The sequence below is a fragment of the Calonectris borealis genome, chromosome 14 (genome assembly GCF_964195595.1).
Source record: "Calonectris borealis chromosome 14, bCalBor7.hap1.2, whole genome shotgun sequence".
Taxonomy (NCBI): domain Eukaryota; kingdom Metazoa; phylum Chordata; class Aves; order Procellariiformes; family Procellariidae; genus Calonectris; species Calonectris borealis.
Genome location: NC_134325.1, coordinates 5589988 through 5610584, shown reverse-complemented (window position 1 = coordinate 5610584; position 20597 = coordinate 5589988). Strand labels below are relative to the sequence as shown.

At 39.1% G+C, this 20597-nt stretch overlaps 2 protein-coding genes across 4 annotated transcripts in view; one reads left to right on the top strand and one right to left on the bottom strand.

The window, feature by feature from the left end:
* The window catches only part of KCNC1 (potassium voltage-gated channel subfamily C member 1), a 131098-nt gene extending 117689 nt beyond the window's left edge, over positions 1–13409 (top strand). The window contains exon 4 of the mRNA XM_075163082.1: positions 13228–13409. Within this exon, the coding sequence (XP_075019183.1) occupies positions 13228–13409 (182 nt within the window). The remainder of the gene's footprint in view (positions 1–13227) is intronic.
* SERGEF (secretion regulating guanine nucleotide exchange factor) overlaps positions 4052–20597 on the bottom strand; it is a 159211-nt gene continuing 142665 nt past the window's right edge. For all 3 annotated transcript variants that reach the window (XM_075163072.1, XM_075163073.1, XM_075163075.1), the window contains one exon: positions 4052–6844. In XM_075163072.1, the coding sequence (XP_075019173.1) occupies positions 6728–6844 (117 nt within the window). In that variant the 3' untranslated portion in view covers positions 4052–6727. The remainder of the gene's footprint in view (positions 6845–20597) is intronic.

Sequence of the window (20597 nt, the reverse complement as noted above, 5' to 3'; positions counted from 1 at the left end):
CAGGCTGGATCGATGCGCTGAGGCCAACTGTATGAGGTTCAACAACTGAGGTCACAACAACCCCATGCAACGCTACAGGCTTGGGGAAGAGTGGCTGGAAAGCTGCCCAGAGGAAAAGGACCTGAGGGTGGTGGTTGACAGCCAGATGGAATATGAGCCAACAGCGTGCCCAGGTGGCCAATAAGGCCAATAGCATCCTGGCTTGTATCAGAAATAGTTTGGCCAGCAGGAGTAGGGAGGTGATCGTGCCCCTGTACTTGGCACTGGTGAGGCCGCACCTCAAATCCTGTGTTCAGTTTTGGGCCTCTCACTATGAGAAGGACATTGAGGTGCTGGAGCCGTGTCCAGAGAAGGGCAACGAAGCTGGTGAGGGGTCTAGAGGAACAAGTCCTACAAGGAGCGGCTGAGGGAACTGGGGTTGTTTAGCCTGGAGAAGAGGAGGCTGAGGGGAGACCTCATCGCGCTCTACAACTACCTGAAAGGAGGTTGTAGTGAGGTGGGTGTTGGTCTCTCCTTTCAAGTAACAAGTGATAGGACAAGAGGAAACAGCCACAAGTTGCACCAGGGGAGGTTTAGCTTGGATATTGGGAAAAATTTCTTCACCAAAAGGGTTGTCAAGCACTGGAACAGACTGTCCAGGGAAGTGGTTGAGTCACTGTCCCTGGAGGTATTTAAAAGATGTGTAGGTATGGTGCTTAGGGACATGGTTTGATGGTGGACTTGGCAGTGCTAGGTTAATGGCTGGACTTGATGATCTTAAAGGTCTTTTCCAATGTAAACGATTCTATGATTCTATAATAGGAATAGTTCTTATAATCTATCTACTCAGAATTAAGGCATCAGAGGAGAGAAGTGTCTCTCCATTATTTAAAAGATGCCATATTTCCTTATCTGCAGAAGAGCACAATGCCCCTGTAGGAATCCCTTTTCTTCTGTACTTTAAAGCAGAGGATTATTATGGAAGATGATTAAGCACCCACACAGTTAAAATGACAGAGCATCTTCATTACTGATTGGTAACTCCTCTGCTGCCCTAATTTAGGTACCACATGTCTTCATGCATTCAAATCAGTAAAAACAAAACAAAAGCTAAACTCATTTGACATTTGCAGAAAAAAACTAAAATCATGTCAGAACATTAAAAATCTCCCAATTCTTGGCCCCACTTCTAAATATAAAAAAAATTTTAAAATGCAGAGTCTTATAGCAAAGCGCTCACACACACTTAAAAGATTATGATGATCAGGGAGTACTGGAATCATATTGAATTCAAATTCTGCAATTTCCGCTGACAAAGTCTTGACCCCCAACCCTGCAGACAGAACTCCCCCCAGAATTGTATTGTATCTGAATAACAAGGTGGTCCATAGGCAAAGCAACCTGGAAATAGATGAGAAAGATGAAAATGAATTGAGAGGCTAGCCAACACAGGAATTAGACTTAGACTCCACCACCTCCCAACCTGTAAAGGCTCGTCTGAAAATGAATCGAAATCTGACATGTCACAAAATAAATATGCCTGAGGAAGTTTTGCAAAATAAACGTCACCTCTGAATTTTCTCATCTCCACAGCCAGCTTTTATTCAGGAATAATTACTTTGTTGCTCTTGTTTCTAATCAGGCTGAAAAATGTGTTCTCCAAGTACTCTAAATTTATGCTTCCTCACTCTCCCACAAGGTAACACCTGGTTCATCCAGGTCATGATTCAAATACAGAGACCATTTTCATTGCTGGGTATTTTCAGTCCATGTTCTACAGAGGGATTGATGAGTAAAACAGGTGAACACAGAGACAACTGACAGATGAATCTGAATGACATGCACAAACAACTAAAGAACGTGCCCTTCAGTCCCTTCAACCTCTAAATGGGTTACAAAATAACAATGGCTTTACTCACGCAGTTTCTCCAAATTAGCTTCAAAGGCACATACGGTAAACGCCTCCCTTTACAGTTATTTTTTGGGACGTTCATAAAACCGAAACATTTTAATTCAAGGCTATTAAATCATTCTTTCTAACAGGGAGCAAAACATCTAAGACCAGCATTTATCAGGAATTAAGAATAGCACAAAGGCTAAAACAAAAGAACCAAGCATGTACTACCTCTTTTTTTGCACATAAATCAAGATATTGATATGTCAAAAGCTCAAATGACCAATTATTTTTGTGTCAGCTAGAGTTTTCAGCAAATTCAGTGTAAGCGCCACTTTTCTACTGTGCACATTTTTAAGAGCAATCAAAACTACTCAAGATGATTTTCTACCACAGACTGCATCCATTCCCAGCCTTTGGGAAGCAAGACTTACGTTTTCTGCTTCAGTATTTTCTTCTTCTCTTTACAGAATTTTCAGCTGCTCTGAACTATAAGCTGGTAGTAAATACCACAAGCATGACGCCAATACTGATGAAAAATTCTGGAGCCTTTTTTAAGAAAACATCTAACTAAAAGAAAAAGCACAAGACTTGCCATATGTCATAAAAATACCAAAATTGCTAAGAGAACACAGGGGACTTTTTAGTGAAAACATAACATTGTAATTTCAGTGACAAAAATCTGTCATCATCTTGATTTCTAATACAGGGGAAAAGGAAGTGGAAGCCCCAAAATTCTTGTTTAAACCAGATCCAGAGTTCACGGAATTTAATGGAAAAAATACTAAGTATTTGATTAAGTGCTGGACTAGGTCACAGGCCTGATCTAAAGATTTCTGAGACTGGAAGGTGAGGACAGATGTTGCTGTTCCAACTGAAGAGAACTGGAAATTTCAAGATGTGCTATGAATGAGAAAGAAAACCCATTGCAGGTCAATATTATTATTAATAAGCAGTGGGAGAGGGGGAAAAATAACATCCAAGAAATAGAATAGCTTGTCCCTCATCTCACTCCCACCATACCGGCAGGCTGGAATGCTGCTATCCCTGTGTGATTATTCAGTCTTCAGGACCTGTATCTTGAACCTGTCTTCCCTCTCTGCCCTTCCTTTCCCCTATGTTTTAGCTGACTACGTCAGGCTCTCCAGTGCCATTCATTTAAATGTTTTGCCATGGTCACCTTTCTCCCGTACATTCAAACTGATCTCCTTCGTCTGTTTTCCATCCTCATCTTTAAGTCTTATGACTCAAAAAATGTCATATAAAGCGAAATCAAATCACATTCTTCCCCTCCACCCCAATTTCTCTGTGCTCAGCCACGTAGCCGAGCAAAACCTCCTGTCACTCATGCAGAAGTGACCTTTATGGCGGTTGCAGATGGCAAGAACTAGTTAGTCACCAACAGGACTGACACATGCAGACAGGGGAGGGAAGCCAGTGTCATGTAAGAAGTGGTGACTGGGCAAACAGGAAAAAAGGCAGGACTGAATTTTTCTTTCAAATGAACACACTTCAAATACAGGGTCCGGCATTCTAAGCAGAAAAGCATCAAGTCACTCAGGAATGCTACACCAAGTGAAATAATATCAGTGACTGCCAAGTGGCCTAAACAAATCCTCCAAGAGACAGAAACTTCTGACACAACAGACACATCTTCCTACCAGCATTCTTTAAAATGGATCAGGGTGTCTTGCACAGGTGCGCATGGAGGTTGAGGTTGCATGAGTAACAACTGCAGATCTCCTAGGACTTCAAACAATAGAAGTATACACAACAGCTTCCTTCCTCCCCTCCACCCAAGAGCCTGAAAGCTCTCTGGACTGAAGGTCAACAGCTCACAACTTGTTCTCCAGCCAAGCTGTGATATTAAGTTCACCTCTTCCCCCTCATGAATGTCAGCTCATTGGCAGGTTTGCTTATTTTCAGAAAATGGGAGGGGAGAGCAGCTGCACAGACAGTTGCTTACCTTGTTCCAGTGTTATATACATATTACAAACCTTGTCAGTTTATTTGCATCTGAATGCGAACCCAGAATGCTTCTGTGAAAGGCTTGCTTTGTTTAGCACTGAAGATCTGCATAAAGAAGTCTGTCTTTGCATGCACTGCAGAAGCATTGGCATAGCACACTGGCTCTGCATTTTGCCTTGCAGAGACTGACCTTCTCCATCAGGACATCAACAGGCAACAGTCACTAAGCTCTGGACACCAGCAAGGAAGGGAGTTTCCTCACTTGATTAGGAGCTTTTCACTGTGTGCTCCCTTCCTTACAGTAGAAAGCCTTAGCTGATTTTGTACAATGTTTTATTCTGCAAACAAAGCATACTGACCTACAAAACAGGGCATTCATTTCTGAATAAATGAGCAACAACTTGTTTTTGACATTCAACCATGTACCATCCACAACGAATTATTATTCGCTCTTCATACTACAGCAGCATCTAGAAGTCCCGACAGACGACAAAGCATTTAGTATGTCAAGCTCTCAAGACAAGTTATTACTTCCCAAAGTTTTCAATCTATATAGGCAAGACGAAGGAGAGAAAATGCAGTTCTCGCCCTTTCAAAGATGAAGATCAGATGCAGATATGAAACACAAGATCAGAACCAGGAACAAACCAAAGTACTCCTTTCTTTCCTCCTTATCACCCCAAACCATTCTTTGCATTTCCAAAAGCATGTTCGTGTTACAGATGAGAAAAAGTGAACAACATTTCAAATAACCAAGTCGCATTTACTTGTTATATAATTTGTTGCATTCCTCTGAACTGCAGCAACAGCATACACGGTCAAAATCCGCTCAGTACAGTAACCCCTGTGTTATAGGGCACACATACTAGCTGTGATTAATCAAGGAACAGAATTATTTAGAGGGTATGATTACTGAAACAAGATAACATGTTTATTCGGTACACAGATTTTGGAGGAAAACGAAGGTAGAAACCTCAGACAGAACTGCCAAAAAAAGCATGAGAAAGTGTTCAGTGCATATAACAGAGAGGCTGTGGTATCTAGAAAATGGCATTGAGGAGAGTCAATGAACAGCAACTCAGATAAATAAAAAATGCAAGAGGTCACAGCCCGGAACAGTATATTGCCATGAAGAACCACAACCAACACATGGATTAAAAAAACCACTTTACAATAGAAGTCTTAATTTGCACTTTTTGCAGAGCATCCATTTGATTATTCTTACAGGTTCTTTCAGTATCTGTAATACAGTTGTTATAATCAGCTTCATAGTCAGTTCAAGTTTCTCATCCATTGAATAGAAAAGAAAATGCCTTTGAAAATTAGGCCATGAACTATAACTGCTGTAAAACCAAGGGGGGGAAAACCCCTCATAGCCCATATTACCACCTTAATTCCTTCCCCCTCATATGTAAGCTGATACATCATTAAAAAGTCTTCCTGAACTATTTCCTAAGAGCCCTTCTCTGAGTATTTTGTAATTCTGTAAGGCTTCCTCCCTGGCAAGCCTGCTTTAAAAATTAAACCACTGTTTAGCAACAGTAGGTCTCATTAAAAGGTGCATTTACCACACAGTAGTATTCTCTATATTTAGAACTTGAAATACATCAAATACCACAGGAAATGTAACTATCGTGGGTGGTAAACATCCAGTTTAATGGCATCCACTGTATTTGTGTGAAAAACAGTTTTATAAATAGCCTCCAAAATTCTGCTCAACATAGGCAGCTAATAATATCTGAAGATAATTTACACTTTTTCATTTCTCCTATGAAAACAAGTGTTAGGCCTATGTTCTCTGCCAAGCACTTACCTGGAACAAGTACTGTGGGCATGCCCTGAACAGTAACTCAGCTGGGCTGTGAAACAGATGTGAGAACTAAACTGAAATTATCAGGAGCATTCTGGTCTGTCTTTTAGGCTGGAGAACTTGTAAAAACTTTCTGTTTAGATTTTGATGTCTTCCTATTCAAAGGCTGCTAGAAACACAGGAGCTATGTTGGATCAAACTGTCCTCAACAGCTACATTTATGCTCTCTGACAAGAACTTTTCCATTGTTTCCAAGAGCATTTAGAGGTTTTATTCCCTAAGCAGTAGCTTCAGAAACTTCAGGTTTGGTTTGCAAGTTAATGATAATTGATGCCGATCTGCATCTCTGTAAATCTGTAATAAACTGATGTCTGGCACAGAAGATAATTCCTCAGAAATACTGCTCCTTTCACAGTTTAATCAAGGTATAGCTAGTTCAGAAGAGCCTCATTTTTCCCTTTTGACAGCCTTCTAAATTAAACCTCCTTTCTTTTTTTTAAATCCTAATCTTCTGTTTAAAATGTGTGTATGCATCTATTTATGTTCACTGGCGTTTCTCTGTGAAGCAAACTGGATTTTCTGAGATGCTGGGAGCTCACAACTCCAGTAGAAGTTGACAAGCGCAACATGTGTTCATCATGACGTAAAGATACAATAATAAAAGACCAGAAGTGGCCCTATGTCTCCACCTTCTCAGACCATTTCTTCAGACTGAATTTATACACCAATGATAAGCGATTAAGCATTCGGTTTCTTCCTCAAAGACTTCTCAGAAGGACAAGAAAAAGTCATTCTTTCTTCAATGGTACTGCATCATCCTACCTGTGGGTAAGAAAGTCAATTCCCATGAAAAGGACCTATGAAACAATTTAAAAAATATTATTGTTTTCTATGAATACTCATTCCTTTTAGTCTTAGAAAAAACTTCTTCTGCACTTTCCAACTACTGTGTTAATCATGGGCAATCTTCTCGTAGCACTTTCGAGCTACGCAATCCAAAGATGTACGATTTCAGTTGTGCTGAGTCTAATGTAGAGTTTGACAAAGAGCCATGGAGTGTCCTGCCCCACAGCCAATTAAGATCTGTTTTGCATAATCAAGAGCTTTGAGTGGCTTCGGGACATGAACATTTGCTTCTGTGCCATCACCACACATCCCATGTTCGTTCCATCCCCAAGAGAAGCACTGGCCACCTAAAAGAGAGGATACAAAATACAGAATAAAGACCACAGAAACACAATAGCTTTGGTTAGTTTTGGGGAGCAGATTTGTCAAGCCATCTTCTAATTAGGTTCTAAGCAATTCTGCTAAAGTGGGGAAAAATGTTCTGGTTCTCTTGAAAATGTAAATAAACCCGAATGAGTTATTCTCTATCTTGTTCCATATTGTTAACAACATAAGAGAGATTAAAATATTTGAAAACCACTTAGTAAATACATGTTTCAGTATTTATACAGAGCCCACAGAAATTTCTCCACATTCTAAGGACCTTCCCTGAAATGACGTGGAAGCTCAGCGACTTTCATCATTCACAGCATGATCTGTAGGATTGGGGAACACAGAGTCACAGAGCAGCCAAATTACATTTCATTCCTACTTTCAAGTTCACATCTCACCTTTTTCCTTTAAATACAAGTCTCCGACAACTTGCCTTACTCTTAATCATCCTACCTCTTCTGCTTGCTTTGACATCATTTCACTGCTTATTTTCCCTCATTATTATTTATTTGTGTAACATTATTATTTATTTTTGTAACATCTACTCTTTTATATCCCAAATCATAATCCATGTATCATTATTAGCCCATAGTGCTCTTTTTTGAAGAACAATATGTAAATTTTGTTCTATAAATGGCTGGCATAATAAAAAATCCACCAAAAACCCCTCTTATTCTGAACTACAAGAGATATTTCTTCCCTATTTTCTTTCCTTTATTTGGCTGTCAGAGACTGCGCCTGTGAATTTCTGTAATATAAAAGAAAGCCATCCTGCACTATAATCATGTTTCTGATGCCATTGTTATTTTTGAAAAGCAGCGGGTATTAACAGCATGAAGTACCATTCTGGAATCCAAATAATGAGAAGAAAAGTGCCAAAATTCACAAAATCCAATCCCAATCATAATTCTAAAATAATTTCACTTTTCAAAATTAAGAAACAGATTATTGCAAAGTAGCAGGACCATCTTTCTCTCCTGCAAATCCAGTAACATTTCATTGCCGTCTGTTTTCTTTACATATTAGTATATTAAAGTTCTCTTCTGTAATGAAGTGTAAACATTACTGAAGTCAGATGTAATTAAACAATGACCTTTAATTTTCTTGAGAATCTTTAAGGCAATGAACACAACAAAACGCCACCAGAACGTCACAGTGGGCTAGATACATCTCACCTAATACAGCAGTTCTGTTATTCTTATCTTAGAAGGCACCTGATTTTCTCACAATTATGCAGGCGCAATATTGACAGCCCAACCTATATCACAAATGCACACACATGTGCTGCAGAAAAGTACCAAAAAGTAAATGTGCAACATATCCCATTTAAATATCAATAGATCAGAACACCCAAGAGGTTAATTGGATTTTTTTTTTTTAAGGTTCCAGGTAAAAATATTTATGTAAATATTAACAAGCAGGAAAAACACATCATAAACCATGACTAAAGACACATCACAGAACAATGATTCAGAGAAAAAATTCAAAGAAAGAAAACCAGCTGCACCTAAGAAAAGGCATTCTTTTGCACAGTTAATATGTGGAACCTGCAGAATAAGCCTACTTAGAGTGGGAAAACTTCCAAGTTTAATGAGAAAGGAATATAACGTGCACTTACATTAATAAGATGACTGTGGTAAGCTTATTGTACCAGACCACTGGCAATTAGTACAACTTGCATGTTTGTATGGAGACTCACTACGTTTGACTACAGGACTTTTTTTTTTTTTTTTTTTTCATCCTGTCCCATCAGGACAAGAGAGAAAACCAGAAAGTTTTTGGTCACCTTGCATTACAAACTGCTCAATGGAACATTAATGGCATAATAAATATTCAAAGAAACAGCGCAGTAGGATATTAACCTCTCAAATTGATAAATGTATCTAGTCAAACATCTTTTGAAAAAACATCACAGAAAAATTTACAAGCTAGGAAACCCCCAGACAATCCCTAAAATTGATCCCTAAAATAAGGATCACTGAGTCTTTTCCAGACTTTACTTCTCCAAGCAAGTAGAAAGGCCACCAGATAGATCTTTCTACATGACTCCAGTGAGTTCCAAGGTTACTGAAATAGGCCAAAAGTGAAAAGAAGTGGCAAAAGAAAAATAGGGAGTAACTAGTATTTTCGAATAGTCTTATACAAAAATGCCTCGTACATTATATGGAGAGCCAGGCAGAAGTCTGAAAGGATGAAAGGGCAGCTGACAGATACAGAATGACAGGCCACAAAAATGATTCTCATCACCATCAAGTCAGAAGTCAGGAAAGCTAAAAGGCAGAGAATTATTGTTGTGAAAATAAAAGGCAACTATACCACATCTGCCTGCAGAAGATTTAGAGAAAGGTTTGCACATAAAAAAAGCCAGGTGCTAGATTTGTGTCAGAGAAAACAAAATTTGCAGAAAACACACAGAGTCCATTTTTTGGTAATAAGGCATTAACAAAACTTGGAGGAGGGCTGGGCAAAATGGCTGCAGTGACACTGGCCAGGAGGGAACAAGCAGCTATGTGAATCACTGGCACAGAAATTGGAGTCAATGAAGATCGAAGATAATGAAGCACCTATTAAAAAAATGACATAGAAGGAATATCTGCAGAGTTAAAGAGAGGCCTTCATTAAGGGGAACTAATGGACAACCTCTGGACAAAGGGCACCATTTCATTTAAATTCTTTTTCCTTCCCCCACATCCCCCCCCCTTTTTTTTTTTGCTTGTTTTCTTTTTGATTGCTTCTCTTCACAGTTTATTGCTGATAAAAACCTCAACACAGCCCTAGCAGCCCTACATGCTTTCACGAGAAAATTCAATTTTTATGTCTGTGCCAGACCTTCTCGGGATGAAAGACCATTAGAATGATGTGTGATACATCTACAAATTGCTTCTAACTAAATTTAAAACAAGCATCGTAGCATGTTCTCAAACCAAATGATTTGTGTTTGGTGAGGTGAGGAGGGAAAGTTGCTCCATGTCACTGGTTAAATGAAACAGCATAATACATCGCATTCACCTTTTCCCTTTTAAAACATAAATACTCGAAGTACAAATGAAAGCACAGAACTCACATGGCAATGCAGCATAATCCCAAGGGAATTTCACTTGAGTTCACAGTCACATTAATGAAAGTCTAGAGTAAGACTATGCAGGTTTTTTCCCAAACATTAAATATACAAGAAGTGGGGAGAAACAAATCTGTCTATTTCGGTCACACAAAACAAGAAGAGGCTACTGCCCTGCTTCTATTTGCTATAATTATTTAGGCTTTTTTCAAGGTAACTGAAGTGGCAACTGCAATCCACAGGTTGATTAAACTGGAGAAAAGTACTTTTAGGTAAAATAAACCTGTAGTATATTGGACAGAGGACAGGATTCTGGGGAAAGTAGAGGACTTAGAGCCGCTCCTCATTGCTGAGTACTCTGTTCCTCAGATGAGAAGAATCAATGTTAGCACATACGATGCTCTGGGTGAGATTCACTGCACTTAACTTCAGCCACCTAAAAATCAAGCAACTTAGATATAGATCGTTATCCTCTAGTTTTCCTCAAGAGCCAGGGGAGTCATCTACATCTCTCCAACAGGCAATTCATCTTATCCAAACACTGGTGTCAAAATCAAGTCTATCTCACTCTGGTGACTATAGAGGGAGACCAAGTGATTGTCTTAGCCTAGGCATATCAGTTTTAAACAGCTGAAAACAGGTTATGATAAACCACATCATTACAATCAGTCTGAAGGTAAAGCAAGGAAAACTGGAAACAAGGAAGCTACAAATATCACTGCAGCCTAGTTTCAGGCTACAAACAGTCTACGTCTAAACCAGCCTGTGCCCTGGAGGCTTATCACTGAAATCTTTAAAAGCTTCTCCTCTCCCACTCTTCCAACCACACAAACAAACAGAAGTTGGCTTTAAAGACAATCCAAGTATCTTGAAGGCAAGCTATTCATCAGACAGCTTCCCATGTTAAGGATCCGTTAAAATGTTTTAGTACAGCTCTATTGTACAGGCTCCTTGCTCTTAGCAATACTCCACAACACCTCAAATTATTATTTTTTTAACATTAAATTAGTGCTACTCTACAGGTGGTTATAGATAAAGTTACAGTAGGCAAGAGATCAGCTCAGGGCAAGTCAAATGTCTTTAAACAGCATCAGGGCCGGACCATGAACAAAATGCAGGTGTCTCAGCTATCCCCCCTTGATTATTTGAAAGCATTTAAAACCTCACAAGGAACAATGTAACACTACACAGAAGGAGATTTAGACCATACTTCTCCCAAGGAGTTGTAAAACACAAGTGAAGTTGTCTTCCTATTTTTTCAGGACATCTGGCAATCCAGGGTGTCACGTAAAATAAAAGGAAAGAAATATCCCTCTAAACTTTCTTATTTTTGTTTGCAACAATTCTGTCATTAGCGCAAAAGATTTGCAATTTTACAATACAAGACACAGGGTTGATACCAATTGTTTTCTGCAGAAAAACATGGAAACCTATTAGTAACTAAAAGGGAAGTCTAAGCATTCTGCAAAATCTTATTAAAGGCAAAGTTTGCTAAGTGGAATATAAGATTACATGATCCCAAGACATTATACGGTACCTCCAAAAGTAGAAAACAACTAAGAGATTCATATAGTGCCAGTTTTATTATGGAGCTACATTTACAGCCACATTTTCAAGGAGCAAGCTGTTGTGCGCTCCAGGCAGCCCATTCAATTGCTGCTGGAGTTGCACAGGACCCGATGCTCAGAAATGCACGTCTGACTTTACAGTGAGTAAGCTGGATAAAAATCACAGGCATTGCAGTGCTAACACAATATACAGATAAGAAACAGCATACATTTTTGATATTAAGTACAAAGTCATGGTGCTAAAGACATGCTGATTTCAAAGTTAGCCTCCGGTCAACAATCTGTCCTCACTCCACTTGTACATCATTAGTAGCTCTCCCCAGGCAGCGGACCTTGACCACTCACTCCCCTCCTCAGCAGTAGTTTTACACAAGTGAAAAATCAGATGACTTCAGGTCGTGCATCTGTGGTTCATCCTGGTACCTGGAAAGAACAACTTCCAATGGCCTCAAACAGCTACTCATAACAAAAGCCTGCACGATATGGACTTCTCTGACTGGTGCTCTAAACTAATATTTTATGTGAATTATTATTTTTTTACAGCAGAAGCACTGTCCTACTAGTCAGACCTTCTCTCTGCCTATACTTGTATATTGTGTAATACAGCAGGGACTTCAAACTGGGTCAGGGCCTCAAGGCCAACTGTCAAAATATCTAGTTACAATATGCAACTAACTATTGAAGAGAGTCAGAAAGTCAGCTTGAGTGTATCAGATGCCTAGTATGGCTTAGGGACCCACAGTGGCATGTGGAGTACTGTAAAATGGAGCGATAAGGCTACACACCTCCTTTGAAATTAATTTCATTTGGGAAAGTCTAATTTCTAGTTTCTCCTTCAATATCGGTATCTATCCCATGAATGGCAAACAGAAGAGCAGTACAGAGCACATCTAATCTTTTCTATCCTCATTTCCCTAGCATACGAATAGCTGACAGTTACAAAACAGGAAGGGGAAAGAATCATGTTTATGATAATATAATTTCCGACTGCGTAGTGAAGGGCAACGTAGCACATCTGGCATGGCCTGAAAACTGGATATGGGGAGGGAGTCCAACATACAGCAATGCAGAGAAGTAGGGAAAGATACAGTAAGAATGGCACTTACCAAAAAAAGCCTTAGCAGTTTCATACAAACATGCTGTGCATTTTCCTATGCACTGTTTTAAGCATCAGGCAAGTAACTGAGCCCGTTCACTAGAGGTAGTGCTATCTTGCTAATAAACGATGACAATAGAAATTTTGTTCTGTTCTCACAGAGCACTTCAAAGCAGCAGCTGAATGGCTCACCGCACAAATTAATATGCATCTATTTAAAAGTATCATTCCACATTACATCAAACAAGCCATGGTTTATGTTACCATTCGGGCCAGTTTATGACAGATTTTATTTTTTCCTTCTCAGTTATGCATTGCCATTTTGAAGACAAAAACATGAGGAAGAAATTCACAAAACTATACCCTAGGATTTAAAAACAACATACTTGCAACTACAGATTTCTTGGGCCGCTGCATCTTTACAGTTTCTGTGGTGAAACTGAAGTCCTGTAAGATGGAGATGTTTGCTTTGTTGTGCTTAGGTAGCAAGAAGAGAAATCTATTGCAAGGATTAACTGTTCACATTTCTGTTTTCACAGGGAAACACAAATGGTACTTATTATGACTAAAGCTCACGGGTGCTGCACAAGGTTTTCCTTTTCATTTTACTCAAACATGTCAATTCCTTCCCAACAGGAAAGCATCTCCAACTCAACACAGAACAAAACCTGGGCTCACGACTTTGTGCAAGACTGAACGTATCTGGTCCACTGACAATACATGAGGATTATATCATACATGAAGCAGCTGCAGTGCAGAGAGGATTAAGCATTAAAGATGCTTTTTTTTACACCTGTAGAAGACAAGAAAATCTTTAAATTTTGCTCTCTTAAGTACATGACAAAAACACCGGTCAGAAATTAGTTAATGGAGAGATTTGTCTTGAGGCTCTGAACGTGGTACTAATGTCTGCTCCATCAGAACATCAGGCATGGCAGAGAGAGACATTCATTCAGAACGTACATCCCTGCCTCTCAAAATGACAGGCATTAAATGTGTGACAGGGCTTTAACGTTGTATGACCAGAACTAGACAATCATAATCTCATCACAGAGCCAGAGACTGCAGTCTCAAGACCCTCTGTATGATGTGAAACAGAACATACAGAAAATACCTTATACTAAGTGCTTAGTAAGAGGTCGTCCACACAAAATAAAATGGATGAAGCAGTATATCAAAGCACATCTAGAGGGGTGCGAGTCATTCAAGTGTCCCATGGCCACTATATGGTGCCATGGCCATTTGCACCCATGTATTCTGGGTATAAAGCATTACCATTTCAAATTTACACACACTTTAAACTGATGTAAATGATTATACAAAGAAAAGGAGGGGACAGTTGCGATTCATTCTGACCTAGAACATTACATCCAAGACCTAGAATTGAAGGCCATCTTCAGCACAGGCCTAGGAAAAGTAATAGATGATAAAAAAATTCAGTGATGAACGCAGAAGCAAGAATCTGACAAACGCCTCGAACTGCATTACAGTACTACATGTAGCTTTCAAAGCACTAAGCAAATCATAGAGCAGGAGAAAGTACAGATGGCAAGATGAGCAGCAGCATGCAGGTGAAATGGTGCTTCCTCCTACTTCGTTGGCTGAAGTCAGAAACAAGAGACCCCACTGGGCTCTCAGGAACCCTCTCCTCAAGAAAGAGCAGCTAGATTGGAAAAGAATATTTTGGAAATGCTTTGGTGCTTAACATGTTTTATAAAGCAACTCTTTGTATCATACATTGGTCTATTTACAAGTACATAGTTTTAAGGTGATCATGCAGACCAGGCTATATATGGCTGTCAGTCCTTGGCAGCTTATAAAAAATACTTACGATACAACAAAAGGTAAAAAGATATTCCATATGGTCACATTTATCTACAATTTCTTCTTATCTGACTGCTATTCTCTTCCCCTGAAGGGCTGTTTGCACTGAACAAAAGCGAGCATTCTGGGGTTTATCTCTGAAGGTGTCCTTTTCTGCTGAACACAATTCTCTAACTCAGAACCAAGAAGTGAAATGTGTAAACCTTCCACATGGACATCTTCTGTAAAATAGCTTTGTGTTTAAATGGGCTTTAGTTTGGACTTTTCCCCTTTCATTTTCCTTATCAATTGCAAGGCTGCATTTTGGTCAAGTTTCAAGACATATGATATGAATGTGCATTACTGTTGAGTGAAGTCTAAAAAAACTGCTTGTTGATATTAAACAAGTGAGGGCTTTTTTCCCATGCTTAACAAGTAATCTGAGGTGAAGTCCAGAAGTCATAAGCTAACGTGTTAGAAATGCAAAGAGAAAAACCAAGGAAACAAGTGGTCATTGAGTTTCTCAGTTTCCTTCTTACTGATTGAACTATTAGATTTTCTCACAGCTACGCAAACTGCCTCAGCACAAAAGTAGTTGCAACTCAGCAGTGACATTATTAGGATGCCTTACTTCGCAAAGTTTCAAGTTGTAATCTTAGCGTAACACAATGGCTCAGATGATGGCTCCCCTGCAAGCATCACAGTGCAGTTTTAACAGTGACAGCACTGTAGTACATGTGTACCTGTGAGAGCTTTAAAATACCTAGCTTGATACAAGCTATAGCATAGCTGTAGTTGGAGAGAGTTCGGGATGAACTAACCCTCCTTTCTGGGCAGGATTTGTGGATTACGTTTCCTCTGTGTTGCAACTGTTGTACTTGAGCTAACCTACTTGTATCTGGTTCAAGTGTGCCTATACCACACTGTACTGTAGTGCAAGCGCACGTCTAATAAAACTCCTATGGGTCATGTGCCTTGTCTGTCTGCCTCAGTTTTTGTGCCTATTGTTATAGGGATCCTTATACTTGCCACTGTATTGGGGTCTAAATAGGGTAACTCAAGATCTACTCAGATACAACAGTGGTTGGGTCATTTGAGTACTTAGAAAAAGAGCAAAAAGTAAATGACTTGGTAACATCCCCACATTAACATTACTGCCACTTAAAACCTTCATTCCCCTCTATCTCATATAATATAGTTCTGTGAACTAACAGCATCCCTTTCAAAGAAGAAAATAGAGAGTCACAGAGCTGTGACAAAATATGAAGAAAAAAAAATCCCACAATTCAGACTTCAAACACAGACCTCAGAGAGGTTTACTTCAAGTATGTGCACCAAAGGCAAGTCATGTTTGCTCAAAGGGGCAGATGAAACAATGTTTTTACCTGAGGTTGGCTCTGCAGGGCTGGGCTTGTGTTAACTTTCAATTGCAAGGTAAAACAGTAGCTGAATACTGAAGAAAAACACTTAAAACAAAAAAAAAAAAAAAACAAAAGCAAGCAAGCAAGCAAACAAAACACCAAAACAAAACACAAACAAACAAACAAAAAATCTGCAAAGTAATACCGCAAGCTGCACCGTCAGTTCCATCTACATGGCTAAGCCATTTCTCTGATTTCAGAGGGGGTTTTCAGGGTCTACTGTGAAGCAGAACCCAAGTGCTCTAGCTCTTCCCATTTCTTAAGGGTTAGGAGAAGATGGGAAACTTTAGCCACAGCATCCAGTCAAGAAACTTATGCAAAGTAATGAGCCAAATGTTTACCAGAGGGGAGACAAAAATTTTCTTTCCTTTCCCAGGTAACTAATAGCCAGGAAGACCAGGACCTTAGGAATAACCTCTATTTTTTTAGCTGTACTTTTAGAGCAATATTTTCTATTTTAGTAAGTGTTCTGGAAAAAAATAAGCAAATGGTCAATATTGGATATAAAAGAAGTAGTGGGATAATAGGTTTTGTCAGGTATAATTAAAAAATAAGCATCATACCATAAGAATTAAAAACGGTCAGGAAGTGAATCAAAGCAAAACTTTTCAAAAAAAGAACTGCCCAGAAGGCAGGATTGGATCTGTTTCTCCAAACATCAGTTCAAAATCATACATGACTGTTGAGTGAAGTCTGGAGGAATTGCTTGTTGATATTAAGCAAAGGAAGAGTTCTGCCATCAATATCTGTTAAAAGCAAAGACTAGTTTGCTTAGATAAAAACAGATTTTGACACACTTTTCTGGTGCAGAACAGAGATTCTGGGCAAGATGTAAAGCACAGCTTGCTAACTTTTACCATTTTATATCTGTATGGACAAATTTAACTCTATTCTTCTTTACTTTTATTCACTAAACTATTTAATTACAAACCCATAATTCTTGTTGTAAAAAATAAAAAAGTTGTTGAGTTTCAATACTAAGCTGGCAAAACCTGAGCATTTCAAGCAAGACACAGGGCTAGAGAGACCCTAGCCCTGAAGTGGAATGGAGTACATATGGGTGTACAAACACACCTTTTACAAACTCAGGCCATTTAGTCAGGGAATAACCCTGCTGCAGCATGGCTTCAGCCTTCTCATTTCTACCTTCAGCCTCCTCTGAGTCAGATGTCTGTACACTTACTCTTCATACCACTCTTGCCTAATCTTCCCTAGAAGTGAACAAAGAAATGCAGGCAGAATTTGGGATGCCACCGGGTGCCAAGTGACACCACTTGAGTTGTTCTGATTACGAAGGCAAACAACATCTCTGCTGCATAGGATTCAAGGTATATTTTGGGGACACCTCATCACTTTGCCTCCATTAGTATAAGATGCACCTAAATTTTGAATTGGGGGCAGCTCCTTAAGTAGAGGGAATGTATCAAGTCAGTCCCTGGAAGAAGGCCAACACAAAAGAGTGTCCTGAGATGAAAACCTCCTGCAATTAATACTGCAGAGATGTTTTCTGAAAGTTTCTGCTCTAGTACATTTTTCTGGACCCTGGCAAAATAGCCATAGTGAAAACAGCACTCATGCATCAGGTGCAGGGATCTGAGGTTGGAAAGTAAAATGTCTTTGGCACAGTGACAGGAAGAACAGCTGATAGGCAGAGGGATTCAGAGGCGCCATGCCAGCTCCAGAAGCTCAGAGGACCAGAATGGACAATGCAAGCTGGGTCTCTGAGATGCCGTTTGGTGCTATCCCATCTGATCCTCTGCATAACCTCAGGGCGAAGAGGAAACCAGCTGGAATCAAGACAGGAATATCTGGCACCATTTTGGAAGGACTGTATTTGCCAGAGACCTGGGATAACAAAGTATTCTTCAGAATAAAAGAAACAAAAAAAAAAAAAAAAAAAAGAAAAAAACCCCAAAACCCAATTCTATCTCTGAAAGAATATTTGACCAAATTAAGAATTCAAGAGCGTTGTTCTCCTCGCTTTGGAGGAAGTGGAAACACTGGAAATATGGGGTCTCCTTCATGCATTGGCCTCACTGTTCTTTCCTGTGTCCATGCAGAAAGCCAGTTTCTTCCATCTTATAGCTAGCACTAGGCTAATCACAGAGCAGGAGCAGCTATAGAAAGCAACCTAGAAAGCAAGCTAGACAGAAAAGAATTAGTTAGAATTTAAGGCCGCATTTGGCACTATGACAAATATTTATCGTTACTCCCAAAGAAAAAGTAATAGCATGAAAGGCTTTTAAGTTATGGATAATATTACTGAGAAAATAGTGTAAAAGACTAAAACCAAATCAGCCCAAACTTCTGGTGAAACAGCAAGCTTCAGTTTGCAGCAAGAAAAGCAATACATGATATGCATGCATGTCCACAGGACTATATTTATAACATACAAACAAATGAATGCTATACAAAGTAGTTCTCACTAATCTGCAATATGAATATGAGAGAAGCTGAATTTATTCTTTAAACTGCTGGAAAACAGAACAGCCAAATACGAAGACACGAAGTCTGACAATGTTGAGATGTCTCCTTAAATAACTTCAAAACTGTTTTTCTCTGACTCTGCTTCAAAGGTCTTGTGATAACTTAAAGCCTGCTGAATACCACTAATGAAATTATTTGTTATACAGTACAGCCAAGAGATCTTTATTCTTCAAGATCACTTACTAACAGAACTGTCTCTATTCATAGGTGAACCAAAATGCCATTCTCTTGACTCTGGAAGCTATATATACCCAGGAATAGAAGAAGCAAGAATAAGAATTTTAAGTGTCCTATCAACTTTGCAGAAGTGACTCGTTCCCAAATCATTCAAACACTTAAAAACGCTATCTTTCTCTAAATTAGAGCCTTTTTTTTGGTGATTATCAGCGTTTTAAAACTCTCCATATGTCTCTGTATCTCTTGATACAGAAAGGTTAAAAATAAAAGACCGTAATCTTTATTTAAAAATATTACAAAGGATATAAGAACCAACTAGGTCAAGGTATTTTAGGATGACCACAGCCAAAGTTTTTATCAATTTACTGTCCAAAAAAAGAGAGTAAAAAGAGTTACAACACAACTGGCAATACTACACTTAACATTTGTGTTTGTAAAATATTTGTATGTACATATACACACATGCAGAAATGTATTCTACAGAAAACACACATGTAATTATGGATCTTGCGTAGGCAAATAGAGGAGACACGTAAGTAGCATCTACATAGGTAGATGTACGAAGCAGCCAGCATCTTGGCTGTTGCCAGAGAGAGTTAAGTCCAAATTGTAAAAAACTGTTTTCAACAGTGAAGTGACATAACTTTGAAACAGAAAGATGTGCTGCCCATTTGCCACTGCTTCGTTACTTGCTCACATCTCACTCCATCACCCTTCACAGTCAGTAACGCCCACCTCAGGCCTGGCTATCTTTTGCAGAACCCTTTGCTTAACAGATTTCCTGCTTTCGGACCTTGCATTAGTAGCAACGCACAACACTTTCCTTCTCTGCGCACATCCCTCTGCAGATGATCACTATTGATTTGGAGTACCTCAGTTTCTGGAAGTGGGATTCAATTTGCCTAAGCCCAAAACATCTATGGTGCGTCTACTTACATGTATGTACATATGTATGCACGTATCCATCTTTCACCTAGGCACCTAATTCATTTCATACTCAAGTGACAAACAGGCACTTTCAGAGTGGGGTTCATCTCACCCAAGGCAAATACCCGAAGTCAAAAGAACCCTTCTACCACCCTTTTACCCATTTCTTCCTCTCCACTGCCTACAGATATCTGACCAGCTCAGACATAGTTTAAAGTTAAAGCAGACAAATCTTGCCCCAGCTGCCCAAACCGAGCTGCTTTACAAACTTGTTGTCAGAAGACATTGAGCTTTCTGAAAAATCAGATACTTCAAAGGCAAAATCAGAAACCCACTGAGATTTCAAAGTGCCCCCAAAATCTTTAAATAATTTTGAGAATACAGATTCCAAAATGTTATGTATACACAGACAACTCAAAATGTTGTCCACTGAACAAAACCTTCTAGTGCATGATGATCAGCACTGCGTTAGGTGCCACTTCAGTAAACACCATGCTCTATTGTTATAGTTTTACTGCATCTTTGGTATCTAGTGGGTTCAAATATACACTATAGGAAAGGAAAAGAAGCAAAGTCTTGATTCAAAGGCAGTTAAGTTCTGTATCATTAAAGTTAAAGGGGACTTCATAAGTTTATTCAGCTACCTGATGGATTAGGTTTGTTCCCAATTTCTGCATGAGAATGCCTATTACTATGAAAGAAAAACATTACACTTCAGTAATTTCTTCGGAAATAGGAATTATTTTTATGTCTAAGTGGTAGCTCTTTATTGTTTAGAACCATCTTTAAATCACTGTGTTGAAATATGGTTCCATTAATTTCAGGAGCTCTGATTTTCAACACCTTCTCTCCTAGCCAATGTGTCTTGCTGAAAGATTGCTGATGGAACTGTTTACTTCCCAGCATGAAAGGCTATCCTTTTCAGAAATTTCTTAGGAGATCCTTCTAATTAGTCTACAGTTCCCTCACCACTTTACTTCATTCTTTTTTTTAATTAGGTTGTGGAGGTTTTTTATTTGGTTGGGGTTTTTTGTTTGTTTTAGAAAGCTCCCAAAGCTCTCATAGGCAGAAATATTTCTTGCTCTCTCTGCAAAAGAGATGCTTTTTGGATGCTTTTGCTACTGAGAAATTTTTTGGCTCTCCAGAGGACAATTAAACAACGACAACTTTGTATTCATTCCAAAGCATAAT